The 15749-nt window shown below is 34.1% G+C and overlaps 2 protein-coding genes across 4 annotated transcripts; one reads left to right on the top strand and one right to left on the bottom strand.

Annotated features, from left to right (window-relative positions):
• The first annotated feature begins 1142 nt into the window (after positions 1-1142).
• Positions 1143-3124, top strand: LOC118262517 (60S ribosomal protein L30-like). Its single transcript, XM_035573945.2, has 4 exons — positions 1143-1261; positions 1377-1422; positions 1702-1847; positions 2921-3124. Exons 2-4 carry the CDS (start codon positions 1402-1404, stop codon positions 3093-3095), a joined length of 342 nt encoding a protein of 113 aa, XP_035429838.1. The 5' UTR covers positions 1143-1261; positions 1377-1401; the 3' UTR covers positions 3096-3124.
• A 5645-nt stretch (positions 3125-8769) lies between these two features.
• LOC118262480 (serine/threonine-protein phosphatase 1 regulatory subunit 10) lies at positions 8770-15533 on the bottom strand. 3 transcript variants are annotated; one of them, XR_004782494.2, is made up of 10 exons: positions 15194-15519; positions 14862-15052; positions 14327-14446; positions 13965-14187; positions 13749-13853; positions 13479-13550; positions 13085-13219; positions 12767-12912; positions 9162-9274; positions 8770-8848 (listed from the first exon to the last, which is right to left on the bottom strand). XR_004782494.2 is itself a non-coding variant. In XM_035573878.2 (9 exons), exons 1-9 carry the CDS (start codon positions 15289-15291, stop codon positions 11631-11633), a joined length of 1101 nt encoding a protein of 366 aa, XP_035429771.1. In that variant the 5' UTR covers positions 15292-15533; the 3' UTR covers positions 11183-11630. The 3 variants fall into 3 exon arrangements, 2 of the variants coding, with proteins under 2 accessions (XP_035429771.1, XP_035429773.1); XM_035573878.2 differs by lacking the exons at positions 8770-8848; positions 9162-9274 and adding an exon at positions 11183-11641 and having other exon boundaries at positions 15194-15533; XM_035573880.2 differs by lacking the exons at positions 8770-8848; positions 9162-9274; positions 14327-14446 and adding an exon at positions 11183-11641 and having other exon boundaries at positions 15194-15521.
• Between the last annotated feature and the right edge of the window lie 216 nt (positions 15534-15749).

The following is a 15749-nucleotide window of genomic DNA, read 5'->3' as shown; positions in this document are numbered from 1 at the left end:
ATAACGACAGCTGATAAATATAAATATAAGCCTTTATGGGTTATAACTAATTTAAGATAAGTTGTGATATATTTTTTGTTGTTATTACGTTTATTTTTGGAGTCTATTATAAATGTTAAGTGTTTTACAGGCCATGCCCAAGCCTCCCACAGGGTGTGCCCATATCTCCCTACCATAGGGAGCCTTGGGCACTTATGACTTATTTTTTTAATTACCTCCTAATTAGGAGACTGATTATTATTATAAGAAAGTTCTTTATAAGATATCTAGCCAAAAGTATGGAGCAATAGGAAGTGGCAATAAATGTTGATTATCTACAAAATCTGACGTTTTATGCATTAAATTGTGAAAAAGTGCCCATCCCTCCCCTACTTGTAATGTTAATTTGGAATTATGTTGGTAAAAATGTCGACTATTTTTACATGTAGTTTCACCTATACGGTATGAAAACCGTGACTTTGACCGAACATAGGGGTATGTTTGGTTGGCTGCCTGTCTGTAAAAGAATCTCGAAAAATCTGAAAATTTTGCATACATGTGTCAACATTATGGTGACTTCATGCTTATCTGATAGATGAAGCTAGAAGGTAGCCAAGCAATAGGAACTTCATAGTAAAATCACATCACATCGAATTTACGCTCGCGCTCGTCAGAATCATCTTGACGAGTAGTCTGAGTTTCAATCCAATGGTAAATATTTCTTTTAAAAAAACGTTGCCCCACACTTAGATTTTCTCCTGTGTGCGTTTACTATTTACTCATTTTGAGTATGTATTTATTTGAAAATTGCCCATCTATAACAGTGAAATGTAGAGTACCTAATAGGTATGGAGAGAACAAACGCCTGTGAATATGAATAATAAACGACGGAAACGATAATGATAATATGATCACAATATCATAAAAACAGATATCGGATTAGAAGTAATTAGGGAAAGATCAAATCAAACTGAATAGTAAAACATTTTATCTGTTGGTTTTGGATGTTGATCTGTAACGGTTTCAAAGTCACGGCTTTCATAACAAAGTATTTTGTTTAGTGATTCTGATATGCCGAGGAATATTCAACAATGAACAAGGTTCGGTACATTTTATTGCCACATATAGAATAATTAGGGTAAGTTCTACCCTATTAGTTTTTTTTTATTTAACGCCAAAAGACCGAAACCCTGTACTCCGTAAATAAAAAATAATAATTTATAAGTTGGCAACATTTTTACTTAATCATCTTTCTTTTCTGTGCAACGCGTTTTTACGGAAGGTGTGTAAGATAGGATATTCTCTCGAAAGTCTCTAATTCTCTTATAATTACAAAACAGTTTTATTAAAATAATTTGTATTTTTGAGAAAAGCTTAAATTACTTCTTATGTTTCAGTAAATCGTGACAAACAACATACACAATGGTTGCGGCCAAGAAGCAAGTAAGTGTCGTACACGTGTTTTTGCAGACTTTTCTATTGGACTAATACAGGGTTACTAAATTACTTTATATTCACTAATCCTTAAATAAGTCCAAGATCATAATGTGATACAAGATAGGCTTGCTCATTTCATAATTTGGAAGGTTGAGAACGTATCGGACAAAATGAATTTATAGGTTATGAATTCTATAACTCCCAAAAATTAGTGTAAAAGGCTGTTTAATTTATAAAGTATTTAGTTATTTAAGGGCAATAGTGTAAATCTTATTTTTGTTTCAGAAAAAGACCATCGAGTCTATCAACTCTCGATTGGCTCTGGTTATGAAATCCGGCAAGTACTGCCTTGGCTACAAGCAGACATTGAAGACTCTCCGTCAAGGCAAAGCTAAGCTGGTCATCATCGCTAAGAACGCTCCTCCTCTAAGGTGAGACTACTGAGAAGTAGAGTTTCCCAGTATTTTATTTCGTCAAAGGGAAGCATATGGAGTCTTTTGACAAAGAAGTATGGATTCCCTCAGTGTTTCATAAACTTGTCATGTTGGGTTACAAGTACATTCACAACAATGCATGGAACTTAAATTGTTTAAGCTTAAATACATGATGTTAATAAAGCTTACTACTCATGCTATAATTTGTAATATCACACTAGTGAGGTGTGTAACAACTTTATATGAACTATCAATATCATTAAAGCAGTGTAACAAAACATGACTTGTTTCTGTTCCACTTGGGAAACCTATGGAGTAGTCTAAAGCTCTGCTGAACTTTGACAGGTAAGCTTGATTTGCTCTATGTTTTAACTATAAAGTAGATTATGTTAAAAATAACTACTTAGACCTAAAGGAAAATGTAAAACAACTGTATACCTATAAAAATACAACATCCTAAAGTTGTCACAGTCCAAGGTAGGTATTAAGGATTTGTATGTTATCTTTATTGATTTTATTGTAACTTTCGTGAGACATACTAAATTAATTATTATGATCGGCTTACTCACGTAAATCCATTCCATTTACATGAGTAAGCTGGTCATAATAATTATTATTAGAGAAATATTATATTAATATTTAATCTTTATTGATGTTCTTTTTACCTAATATTAAAATCTTGTAGGATAATAGAGAAGCTTGTTGCTAAATAATATCACAAATTCATACTTGTCATGCCAAGATGTCTTTCAATTGGCTTCCTAATAGGGTTTTGTAGAAGTCATTGAAGGAATGTAAACAATGACTTTTGGAATGTTAATCATATATTGCATATATGCCAATCACATTTTTGAAAATACAATAAGCACTAGGCACTCCTGAAACACAGGTTTTTATGTTAGTCATAATACTAAGTTTTATTATTTATAATACTTAACCATAGAAGGTTATCTCATTCCTAATGAGAGATGGGCCCAGCATCCTATCCTTTAAAGTAAACTGTGACCTTTTATTGCAGGTATTTTCTTAAGAGTTATCCCATTTATGTAAACTGTGACTTTTTGTTGTAGGAAATCAGAGATTGAGTACTATGCCCTCCTCGCCAAGACCGGAGTCCACCACTACAGTGGAAACAACATCGAGTTAGGCACAGCATGCGGAAAGTACTACAGGGTGTGCACACTCGCTATTACTGACCCTGGTGATTCTGACATCATTACCACTCTGCCTGAGTCGCAGGTGTAGGTTAATTTTTAATATAATTTAAAAACAAATCGTTATTTTTTCATTTATCCTTTCCTATCCACACCTTTTCGATTCTTGCATTATCTCATGGCACATCCACACATGCCCAATTTGCATCTTTTACCTGCGGCTTTTGGTTGCCAGCTAAAACATTTTTATATTAGCCGGCGGCATGTGTGGATACGCCATTACAACATTCACGTAATTTGATTGCACTGTTGGCGCATTAGCTGGGGCCTGGGCAACCGGCTGTACATGTCGTAGGTTCGATTCCCATACACATAATATTGAGTGATCTATAAATTTTTCCGTGCCAGGTTGTGATGTATTTGATGGCAATAAGAGAAGTAAAACAAGTCAGACTTCTGTAAAAATCTTGTATGCTTCACGGATATAAATAAAAACACTTGCCTAAAATGTCTACACGGCATAGCGACTTTAAAACCAGCTATCGTGAAATATGCTGAAGGTTCGATCCCGTAGACACAAATAGTTACATACCTATTTAATTTTAGTCTCTGGATCATAGACTAGATTCTCTATCTACGGTGGATTATATAGATACCTACCGTAAAATGGGGTGAATAGGGACAGAAGAGGGGTGAATAGATACTATGAAGAATTCCCCTATACCTTTTCACCTCTCGATCCCTATTCACCCCATTTTACCGTACCTATCTGTTGACCATAAAGTTAGGTCTCTGGTCTCCAGGAGCCTGAAGAAATAAAAGTAAAATCTCAAAAATAAGCTATTTTTTTAGGGTATACCTACCTCAATATAATTATTAAATACTAGCAAACCCGGCGAACTCCGTTTCGCCACCAATCATTTTCCCAGTTTTCCCGCTTTTCTCTTGGAACTTTCTTGAATTTTCTTTGCTATAAACCTCACGGAGCCCAAGACCTTTCCAACGAATGCAAAACCATGGAAATAGCTTCTTGCGTTCTGGAGTTATAGCGTCAGGAAGGAAAACCCAACTTATTTTTATATAATAGATATATATATACAGGGTGTAACAAAATACCCATATACATCAAGAAGCACTGAAGAATACAGGTTTAATAGAATCTCTACACAAAGTTTCAGCCTAAAATTCGTTTAAAAAAAAAATTGGTACCAAATTCTTGATGTCGTATGATTCTTGATTTTAAATCATACAAACGTGTCACAACACTACAGGGGTCGAGACATTTCTTCTGTAAATCTGATCGCCTAGTACCTATCTACCTAATTTTGATTCGCGCGGTGACGGTGCGTGCGTAGGTACATTAGACGCTTTGTTTGCCTAGTACCTGTATGCTAAAATTTGCCTAAACATTAAAATGAAAAATTTATTTAACTTACATTTTTAAAGATATGGTTCGATGTGACTACCGTGGACCGTGATAGTGAATACACAACACACTTTTGCTAGCTTGTAAAACAAATCTCAATCACAATCACAACAATATCAAACACCTTCTGAATGCTACGTTAAATCTTCTCTCTTACAAACACTGTTACAATACCAACGAAAGATAATTCAACTCCACATTAAAGAAATTGATAATATTTTTTCGTAAAATTAAATTTCTAATATTTTTCCGAAATACTGAGACGACTGAAACGTTCATGATGACAATATTATGTCAACCCTGACAACTAGGGCTGGCGATCTGAGATCTTCTTCCCGCGAACCAAAAAGGTTGATACCTATTTTAAATCGGTTCACATTATTATTGAATCGGTAATGTAAATTAGATTAGGAATGATATTTCTATGTATTCCACTGTAAAGAAATGCATTGAATAGAAGCCAATTAAAATACAACATGTGTGTTTTATCTATTAATTTAATCAAATACGTATTTTAGAAATAAACGTCGAATTTGACTACAGGCTCTTATTAGCCCTGAAAAAGTTAACAACTTAGCCTTAGTTTACAATTAACTAATGTAGTTACAAATAATATTTGATTTTTACAGAGTCCTTTTAACTATTATGAAATACATCGAACCAAGAACGATAAATCGTATTTTCTTTAAATCGGTTTCTTTCGGAGCTAGTCCCACATCCTCAATGACAATTCCTATGTACAGAGAGAGAGAGACATCCAAAGAGAGTAGCCAACAGACGATGACAACATTTCCATCTCTCTCACATAATACACTCAAGCAACGCGTGCGACTGGGAAACAAGATTTTATCGTATTTAATATGAAATTAGGGATCTGTGAGTGCGCAACCGTTTTCCAATTTATGTAATGACAATTCTCGTTTCTTATGGATTCCTAGTACTTTTACATGTTTTTCTCATTAAGACTAAGCTAATTTACTGAGTTTTTTTTTAAATTCTGTCAATCTCTCTAAACGCCTCCAAGTAAAAACGTTTATTAAAAAATTATTTAAGAACGGAACCCACTGGGAGTTTTTTGTACTAGGACACACATAACTTGCATAGAATTGATATTTAGGGTTCAGTTGAACACAATATTATGATATGAAACCCTTTTTCGTAACGTCTTCAATGTATGTAATAACAATTCTCGTTTCTTATGGGTTCCTGGTACTTTTGCATGTTTTCTCATTAAGACTAGGTAAAGTATAGGTAAGGGCGGCCGTACACGGACTGCTCGAGCAGTTAGCGGCTGAGCGACATACACGGACCGCTCGAGCGGTCGGCGTCGACTGTTCGACCCGTCGGTTGTTGACTGCTCGAGCAGTTGATTTTTCTTTTGATTTTTTCAGCAGACGCCGCGAGGCCGCAAAGGGCGGGGGGAGGGAAGTCGGAGAGCTGTCGACTGCTCTAGAGCAGTCAACGGCTCGAGCAGTCCGTGTATGCCTCGCAACTGCTCGCGAGCGGTCGACGGCACGATGGAATTTCATCGTGCAGTTGACGGCTTGAAGCGGTCGCGACTGCTTGAGCAGTCGTGTGTACGGCAGCGAATGAATGGCTATAGTTCATCGCGCAGTCGCGGCTTCAAGCAGTCGGTTATAACTGCTTGAAGCCGTCCGTGTACGGCTGGCCTAAGAGTAGGAGGTACCCACAACAGAGAGATAGGAGACAGAGATTGACAGAAGTTCACGAAAAGCTCAGCAAGTTAGTTTAGTCTTAATGAGAAAAACATGCAAAGGTAGATTACTTCACTCATTTGTTTGAGACCATCTTATCCAAGTAAAACAAAAAAATGGTATCTCTTTGTATCACGTAAAGACCAGATATTCTTTGTTTTTTATGAAAACCTTTCTTCTTAAAACAATTTTTATGAAGAAAAAAATGTTACGAAAAATAAATATCCGGAACCCTTTTTTCATTTATTCGAAGAAATACCAGGAGTAAGGATTTTGATTTTATTTAAGTACATTGAGTGCACTTGCACTGACACCGATCAGCTGATTTCTTGCAAGTGATGTAATGATTTCATTTCCAAATGTAGGATTTCATGTATCTTATGTATTGGAAAAATTCATAACTTCGTTCCATGCAAACATGAGTTTAAAAAACTCTTCCCGTATAGTTTGTTATGTTATCTAGAAACCGTGCACTTGATGTGTATACCCCCTTTTTGTTACACGTTGTATATATATATATATATATATTGTTCTAATAACTGAGGATTACCTATATCTTTATTCATAGGTTATAAGTATTGTATGATTTGATATTGGGATCCCAGAGAAACCGAGGGGAACTTTTAAAAAATTCTCCTATATTATACATAGTTTCGAGTCACAGAGTGGTACTTTATCATGATCTCTGCGACTCGTAGAGCGAGACCTTAGAGGGCGAGTTTGTACTGTAGAGCTTTGGTACCTACAATTGAGTAGTCACTATAGTTACATATTAAAAAAATAAAATTAAACCAATTTCATAAAGGTCTCCAGTCGATCTGATCAATGAGCCGAGAGACAGTCGAGGGTACTCCACAAGGATTTACAGCAACGACCCCGTGTTTGGACTTGAATTATTTGTATTGATGCAAACTTTGCACCCACGGGTTAAACATAGTACCATATATAATATAAATAACCTTAACCGTTATAATTGAACAAAAAAAAATACATTAAAAGCTACCTCAATTGAAAAAAAAAAATTTTTTGGGCACATTTAAAGAATTTCTAAAATCGGTCCATAAATACTCATATAAAAGAATTTTTCATAAAGGTGCTCCCACACAGCAGTTATATAACGTTATACAACATTGTGTAACATTTATAACAGCATGTAACATACTCTACAACCACTGTTATAATTTGTTTAAACACAAATGTTATTGTTACACATTGTTATATAACCGCTGTGTGGGAGCACCTTAACAGCGCCTGAACTATTTTCATAGCAGTTTTTTTTAGGAAGGTGTAAAAATGAAGTTCCGAAGTATACCATATATTATTATCTTTAATTATTTCTTGTCTCGTTGTTTTAGAACGTGGAGCAATTTTGATCCATCTCCTTTGTAAGTCTAAATAGGAGGTTGACGATGTAGAAGGTTATAGGTAAAATATTTATCAGGCAACCCTAATCGACATTTTAACCCTTAAACTGGCAAGCACTTTTATTTCTTAAATTTGTCATTTTAATGTTATTTTTGTATTTATTATGATCCCAGAGGAGTGAAAAAAATTATGGAAAAAATCTGTATATTACAGTTTTCGCGAAAACCTGTGTACTTCAGAGAGTACATTGCCAATTATAGTGTAAACTACGTTTGTACTACGTGTAGCACATTGCCAATATATCACTAATACTCATTTTGTTAATTTATTACTTTATTTATAAAAAAATCATCACAAACAAAAATTATTTAGTATGAAATTGACGTCATCAGTCACGTTCATACTCTGCAAGATTATTTCGGAGAGTGCGAGGTGGAATTGCACAACTTGATTCCCCCTAGTCCTTTAAATCATCGAATCACAAGACAATCGGCGAAGCGCCACCGCTTCATGGTAGATATCCCACCCACTCGCACCAAGCGCTTTATTTCAAGCTTCCTTATGCGAACTGCTAGAGAGTGAAATTCTTTGCCGGAATCTGTGTATCCTGATGGGTATAACCTGGGTGTCTTCAAAGCCCGAGTGAATAGGTTGCTTATGGGCAGACGTGCTCCATCGTAGGCCGCATCATCACGTACGAACAGGCGAGATAGCAGCCAAACGTCAACCCATCAAACGTAAAAAAAAAACTCAACTTTTGTTATTATAATATATAAAATATAGAAATAAAATACATATTGTTTAACACTATGCATTTGGCAATGTACTTCGTGTATACCAAAGTCTATTTCGTACTGATCTGGCAACGGTATTCACGGAGTACATACTTTGATTCTAGCTTATAATATTGTTATTACGTAAATTAGAGCAATAATATCGAATATTTTATGTTACTTGTTAGGCCCCCTTGTGCCTCAAAGCCAAAAACCCAGAACTCCCAAACGAAAAAGTAAAGAAAATAATAAAAACCTTACCCGGGTCGCAGAGACACCAGACCGTTTCGAAAAATTTTTGAATTTGACAAAATATTTTCGATTTCATCACAATTTACAATAAATTTCTACCAAGATTGATAATTATTGCTACTTATTTAATATAAAAAATTAGGTTTTTTTAAATATTTGAGTCATTAGATTTTTTTAAAGTTTATGGTATTAGTGGAGTACAGTGCCAATTTAAGGGTTAAATAAAAGAGCAGATAATAGTAAAAATATAATTGTTGTAAATGTCACTTTCAATGCCACCCTTTCTTCTTTTGAATCACCCGCAACTCTCAATCTGTGGACAATTGTACATTTTAATGTTACAATATAAAAATTATGTTCAATATTGATATTTAAGCTTATTTTACAACTACTGGTCATATCTTGTGTAAATCTTACCCATTGCCCAAGAAGGTATATAATGGAGAAACTCAATCGTAATACATAATATGTGACTTTGCCAGTAATGTGATGACATATTATGTCATTTTGCCAGTAATGCTTTTTTGTGGGATAGGAGATAAACGAGCAGACGGATTACTTGATGGTAAGCGATCAGCGCCACCCAAGGACATCCACAATATCAGAGAAAATTATATGGAAATTACCTGAATTCGAAGATAACTTTTCTTCAATCAGTGAGCTGTTGTTTCTTCAACATTATTAAAATGTTTAATTCAATATCAATTGATCAAATGTGTCAATACATTTCATCCAAATCCTGAAATTACATAAAAATATTAATGTACGGTAAGATGGACTCTTATAGGAGCAAAAATCGAATCTACATTAAACTAAGTTACATCTTATTTTATGAAGAGAAAATATCTGATTTCCATAATTAAAACTAGCTTTTATTACCTACGCATGCACACCAAATTGCACTATACCATAATACTTATTTAAATGGTACATATGTACTTAAATTTCAATATTTTAATAAGACTGGCGGCTGCCTTCCAATTTACATTTTATTGCTAAAACCTATTTTAGCTTGCTAAGTAAATGTAATCACTATTGTCATTCTATTTAAAATGTGGATTGAAATTGCTAAGTAATATAGGTAGCTTTTTAATTAATTCTTACGAGTGTACCAGACAGAGAGAACATTTTGTCAATTTTATGCCTATAATAGTTTACCGTTTCTCTTATTATACGTAATATTAATTTCGTCAAGTGCGAACTTGGAGTGTACGCGTAGTAATATATCTATCTGCTAAAACCACGCAATATTTTGCTATTTAATTTTAATATTATTATCGGACTCATGTATTCATCCTTATTGTGTATTATAGAAACTTTGATTCTACTTAAATATATGTTATTTCATGGAATTTTATAATGACGTGCCTGCTTTAAATAATATCACTATATAAATAGGTACCTACTTTCCAAACTTTACCACTATTTTGTCTATATGTGGCATTTCAAATAATAATATTATAATCAATCAGTAAATGGTGAAATTAGTATTCTCCTACCTATTTATACATAACAAGTATTAACAACCATCTTTTACCAATATTTTCAATTGTGACTATCCACCATGACTATTATTTTGCCATGTGGTAAATAATGAGTTTTTCATTAATCTTTGTAGATGATACTTTGTTTTACCGTACTTGCCGTATTTGCACCGTACATATTTTAATACTAAAATTATTAAAATGACTACAGATTAAGACAACCTCCTCAGGAATACAACAATGAAGTTGGTTCCACCTTTACAAAAGATATCAAAATCTACATACTTACAAAATTTACCAAGCTATGAGTGGCCTGTTATTTCTAAATTTTAAAATTAATAAATAATAATAATATTATATTACCTGTACATTGCATTGCAATATTTCGTATTCTAAATATGTATCTTCAAAACCGGTAGGCAATAGAGAAAATAAGGTTCTCTCGTGCTGTAGATGAAATACCTAGTACTATTATTTCCTAGTAGTAAAATAGTAATTTGTAATCAAACGTAAAAACACCATTCAATGTTTCAATCATTATAAAAAATATATTTATTTATAACTAAAAAATAAACATTAAGAATGATGTATAATTATAGACGAAAAATACTTATAGATTTTTTTTTATTATTTATAACTTCTTTAGTCACTCTTATCTTTCATTACCTTATTATTATTAATTAATGAACCTTGTCACTTTATGTATGCATATAGCTTTTACTTTAAATGCAAAATTGTTACTCAATTTCCGTTGTCTAGACTAAACTTTAAAGTCTATTTCATATTTATATTATTATTGTAATTATACAGTTAAATAATCATTGTTTTTATAAATTATGTCTTGTTCTTGAGAAAAACATATTATAACATAAACACTGAAATGAAAACAATTAGATTAGTTTGTAAGCTGCTTATGATTAATAATAATTAAGCTGTTACTTACTAACCACTTTATAGTAATTGCATTATGATTTCAGACATTCCAATCATATGGAATATTACACATCATGGATCATCTTAAAAATAATGTATTCTTACTTAAATGGTTGTCAGAGGCAAGTGCATATGCACAATGTTTGTGTATGTAATGGTGACTGAAATCTACAACTGGTTGGTGCTTTGCAAGTATATACTTGCCCATATTGAAATAAAGCATACACATGTATATATTAGTTCATATTTTATTTGTGAATAGAGTCCTTAAATCTAAAAACATTATGGTACTTCAACATACCAGTTACAAAAAAATGAGCCAAAGAAGAAGTTGCTACAGTTAGTATTGCATAATATGAATATTGCTTGGCAAAATAATGAGTCCTAATAATAAATAAAAATTATAAGATAATTGTAATGAAATTGAAACAAGTTCATTTTATTATTATTATTGTATAAAAGAAATCAGCCAACTTTTTGTCTCTTCTCAATGGTCTCATTCAGTCATTTACATAATATTTATCATTCTGTCCAAACTCTCACCTAACTAAAACATGATGTATAAATAAAACTGCAATGTTTAGTAGTACATCCATTAGCTTCAATAATTTGATCCAGATACTTTACTTTGAATGTGTACCATAAAGACGTAAATGATATTCTGTATAGTCAAACAGATCACCAACTGCCTGTAATGCAAACAATTATAATAGACGTCAAAACTTATCCACAAAAGTATTTATTACTACTTATTATAAGGTTATTGTATTGTATTATATTAAAATTCATAGCACATTATGATTTTTATATCATAAAAGATTTAATTTTTCATGGAGTTATCCATTAATTGTAGACAGACCTACAGGCCACATTACATAAAAATATGTAAATAGCTTCATGGATGTAGATATAGGAATGTAAACTTATGTTTACTTCATATTCATATTTTCGAAATTACCTCCAGGATTAACTTTAATCCTTTATTGAAATAAGCCTTAGTCTGTGACTTAAAATAAAATTTTGTACTTCAGATGAGATTATTACTCTTTTGTGATCTTAAGCATGGTTCTTAATGTATCTTAACCTGACAGAATTTAAATAATTTTTTAAAGGACATGAATATTATTACTTAAGATGCTGTGCAAATAAAATTCAGTAAGTTTAATATGTCCTTTAGTCCTTAAATTAGATATTGATAAAGCAGAGCTAAATTATCACCATACCAGACTGTTGTTAAAAATATATCTATTGTATTTTAGTTCAGTAACATTTTTATTAAGTAAAATTAATTTTGACAACCATAGAAAATTTCTGTTCATTAAAATTGCTGAAATCTGAGTAGATACTAGAAAATAAGAAAATATTTGTCACCATGTTTGTTATTTGTTATCAGTGTTCAGTCACCAAGAATGGTATTTCATTCATAAAAATAAATATATTTTAAAAATCTCAAACTAGTATTTACAGCAGCCTTGTTTACTTCTCTACATTTACTCATGTATAAGATTTAGCTAAAATCATTAATAAAATAGGTCTTCAAAATATTTACTTGACTGAAAAATAATATTCAATTTTCTCCTATTTATTTTAGCAATAAATTTTTGATCTAATTTGATGCTGTTTACCCTGTCCTTAGTGACCAATAAGAATTTGTTAAAGAAAGTACTGTTAATTCATGTATAATGGGTTCTTGTCACATTGTTTATTCATTGATAATAATATTTGCAATGTCCTGTTTTTGGTATATAGCCCTGACTAGAATGTAGCATAATATGCGCCTATACACAAACTTAGTATGGACTATAAAAACTTACCATAGTTATTGTTGTACTGCGGTTGTGGTTGTTGGTACGAGTTGTAAGAGGGCTGAGAATAAGAGTCATAAGCAGGTGCCTGCCCACCATATGCAGGCTCAGCGCCACCATATCCTGCGTCACCAGCTCCACCAGCTCCACCTCCACTGTAGTATTAGTCAATGTCATTATTGGTATTGCTTATTATGTAATAAGGCTTATGGAAGGGCCGCAAACCATCTTCTTGTTCCAAGTCAATAGACCTCCATAAACCCTTTTCATAAGAAACACATAAGACAAAAGCATATATTAAAAACTGATTAAAATTAGTGAACTAACCTGTATGCACCCTCATTTTCATAACCACCTTGGCCGCCTGTTGAGTATCCATAACCTGAGCCATAGCTACTGGAATTATAACCAGAACTTGGTTGTGCTGGGGCTGGTGTCGAGTAACTGTTGCCTTGATATGAACTAGAAAAAATTAAAAAAAGACAGCTTGAATATTGTGACTTAATTGAAATTATTGTTGTCAGTTATAGACACTAGTTTCTCAGAATCTATATTATCTGCATTTGTGTATCAGACGGCAATTCCTATCTTATAGATTTGTTTCATCATTGTTGTGAACTAATTATATTTCTTTTGGAGAGACATTTTTAAGACATTTTATACATCATTAACCTAACTCTATTGTGCTGTTTTAATTACATTACTACATAAGTTTCCTTACCTGGGTGTGTTGTATGATGGTTGGGCATATGGATCAGCTGCTGGTGGCTCGTAAGGCTGATAACCAGTGTGCCTGTAACAAAATTACATAGTTAATAGACCAAATCACATGGATAATTGAAGTACAAAGATTGATTTAGTTCATCAGTATAAAGAAAATCGTCAGCTGTGTTTCAGACGGCACATTCCTATCGTTTTCTGGATCATCATGTAAAAATATGCAACTTAAGATATAATTGTAAATAATACAGTAATTGTTTGTTATACTCACGATGGTCCATAGCCATTGGCTGGTTGGGGTGCATTGTGTGGAGGAGCAGCCTGTTGATATCCACTTTGTGGAGGAGGACGTCCACCACCACGTGGTCCATCAAATCTGAAAAGAAATTCATCATAAGTATGAAGGACTAGTAATTGCTGAAATAACAATAAATTCTTTTGATCAACAGCATAAATTTTATTTCCCTTTTTTAAGTATTATGCTTACCTAGGCCTTTTCGGTGGACCACCCGGTCCTCCAGGTCCACCGTGAGGTGGACCACCACCTCTCTTGAAGGGTTGTGCTGGCTGTGGTTGCATAGGCGGTGCAGACACAGCAACATGGGGAGGTGCAGGACGCGGACCTACAGGGCCTGGACCTGGGTGTGGACCACCTGGGCCGCCAGGAGGGCCACCTGGTGGCATCCCATGACCGCCGCGTCCACCTCGTCCTATGTGAACAAATAATATTGTATTATGATCACAGAAGACTTATATTTAGTATAAAATAACAGTTTTAAATATAACTACAGTTTTAAATTATCTGTTACTCTTTATCAACAAAAACTAGACATTTGCCAAATAATTTACCTCTCATTGGCATACCACCCCGACCACCACCCCTGTCACCTCGTTGACCAAAATCTCCACGGCCTCTACCTCCTCTGCCTCTCATGGCACCAGGGCCACCTCTGTTATTGAATCCTCCACCTGGTCATAAAAAAACTTATTGGTTGTTTGCTAACTTAAGGAGAGTAATTTGTGTCTTCAGGTCATAAAAGGCCTTATGCCTTTTTGAATGCTGAAGTGCTTGTTACTAAATTGTACACTAGTTTAAGTGGACTTACGATTATGGCGTAAACACTACCTAGTCGAATTGAAATGAACCTACCTATCTGACCCGAACACAGGATTAATTTAATTTCCATTGGAAAAGGCATCATAATGAACTAAGTATTAACATAAAATTAGTACCTTCTGGCTAGACCATGCAAGAGTTATATGCATTCAAATTCATCAGTATTGTTAAGTATACAAATTCAACTTTAATTTAAAATGTGGTTATGTTATACCAATATTTGTTTATTAATTCTTTAAAATTAAAATGATTAGGTAATAGCCTTACGTTGAGGCGGTGCTCCACGTGATTCAATTGTGGGAACTGGGTGTGGGCCTGGGCCCTGTGGTCCTGGAGGAAAACGGCCACCTCTGTCGCCGCCGCCACCTCGCATGGGACCGCCTCGGAAACCGCGCGGTCCGCCACGGAAAGGAAGGCCTCGTGGAGGACCACCTCTACCTCGCATCCCTGGACCGCCTCTAAAATCAGTCACCGGTCGATTATTCATAATACTTAAAAGAAAATTCATACAATTCAATAAAATCACCACATAACCTTAAAATTGTCAATGTTACTAAAAAAACACCACTCTCTCATATTGAAAATATGTAATGACTTACCGTCCACGCATATCAAATCCACCTCTTCCTCTTTGATTTAGACCCGGTGGTCCTCCACGGCCACCACCGCGAAAGCCTCGGTTTGGCGGCCCATCCATATTCTTAAATCTAAATTGACAATTTACGGTAACACAGAAAACGGCAGTAAATGGAACCTAAAGTTATTAACTATTGTACTCAAATGGCAAAACGCGACTCAAAGAGTCGCTCGAATAGCGTCGGTACCGGCGGCCATTAATTTTTGACTTGCAAATTGCAAATGCTTGAGTGACTTGAATTTGAAGCGTTGAGCGTAATCAAAATGGCGGATTGCGACTTCCGTCCGCCAAGGCAGATTTCCGTTCTAAATTCACAGATCACAGACAATATTCCACTTCAGCTTTGCAAAAAATCTGCTAAATGTTAGTCTATGGTGGATTTCTGCCACGTAGATTAACACGGTGTGTCGTAGCGCGCCAACAGTAGAGATGGGCAACTTATCTATTCTAGTTCTAGAGTTGTATACATTAACATTTTTTTTGGATAAATACTCCAGTTAAAATAGATAAATACTCAC

The sequence above is a fragment of the Spodoptera frugiperda genome, chromosome 12 (assembly GCF_023101765.2).
Source record: "Spodoptera frugiperda isolate SF20-4 chromosome 12, AGI-APGP_CSIRO_Sfru_2.0, whole genome shotgun sequence".
NCBI lineage: Eukaryota > Metazoa > Arthropoda > Insecta > Lepidoptera > Noctuidae > Spodoptera > Spodoptera frugiperda.
The sequence above is the reverse complement of the archived record's forward strand: the minus strand, read 5'-3'. Positions and strand labels throughout refer to the sequence as shown.

What these genes read in the sequence shown, in the direction of transcription:
- LOC118262517 (XM_035573945.2), top strand. Translation starts at nt 1,402, where the DNA reads ATGGTTGCGGCCAAGAAGCAA. An exon ending in TGGTTGCGGCCAAGAAGCAA is followed by an intron (nt 1,423 to 1,701) that starts GTAAGTGTCGTA and finishes TTTTTGTTTCAG; the next exon opens with AAAAAGACCATCGAGTCTAT. An exon ending in AAGAACGCTCCTCCTCTAAG is followed by an intron (nt 1,848 to 2,920) that starts GTGAGACTACTG and finishes TTTTTGTTGTAG; the next exon opens with GAAATCAGAGATTGAGTACT.
- LOC118262480 (XM_035573878.2), bottom strand. Translation starts at nt 15,291, where the DNA reads ATGGATGGGCCGCCAAACCGAGGCTTTCGCGGTGGTGGCCGTGGAGGA. An exon ending in GGGTGGTATGCCAATGAGAG is followed by an intron (nt 14,188 to 14,326) that starts GTAAATTATTTG and finishes TTGTTCACATAG; the next exon opens with GACGAGGTGGACGCGGCGGT. An exon ending in CCATCATACAACACACCCAG is followed by an intron (nt 13,220 to 13,478) that starts GTAAGGAAACTT and finishes AATTTTTTCTAG; the next exon opens with TTCATATCAAGGCAACAGTT.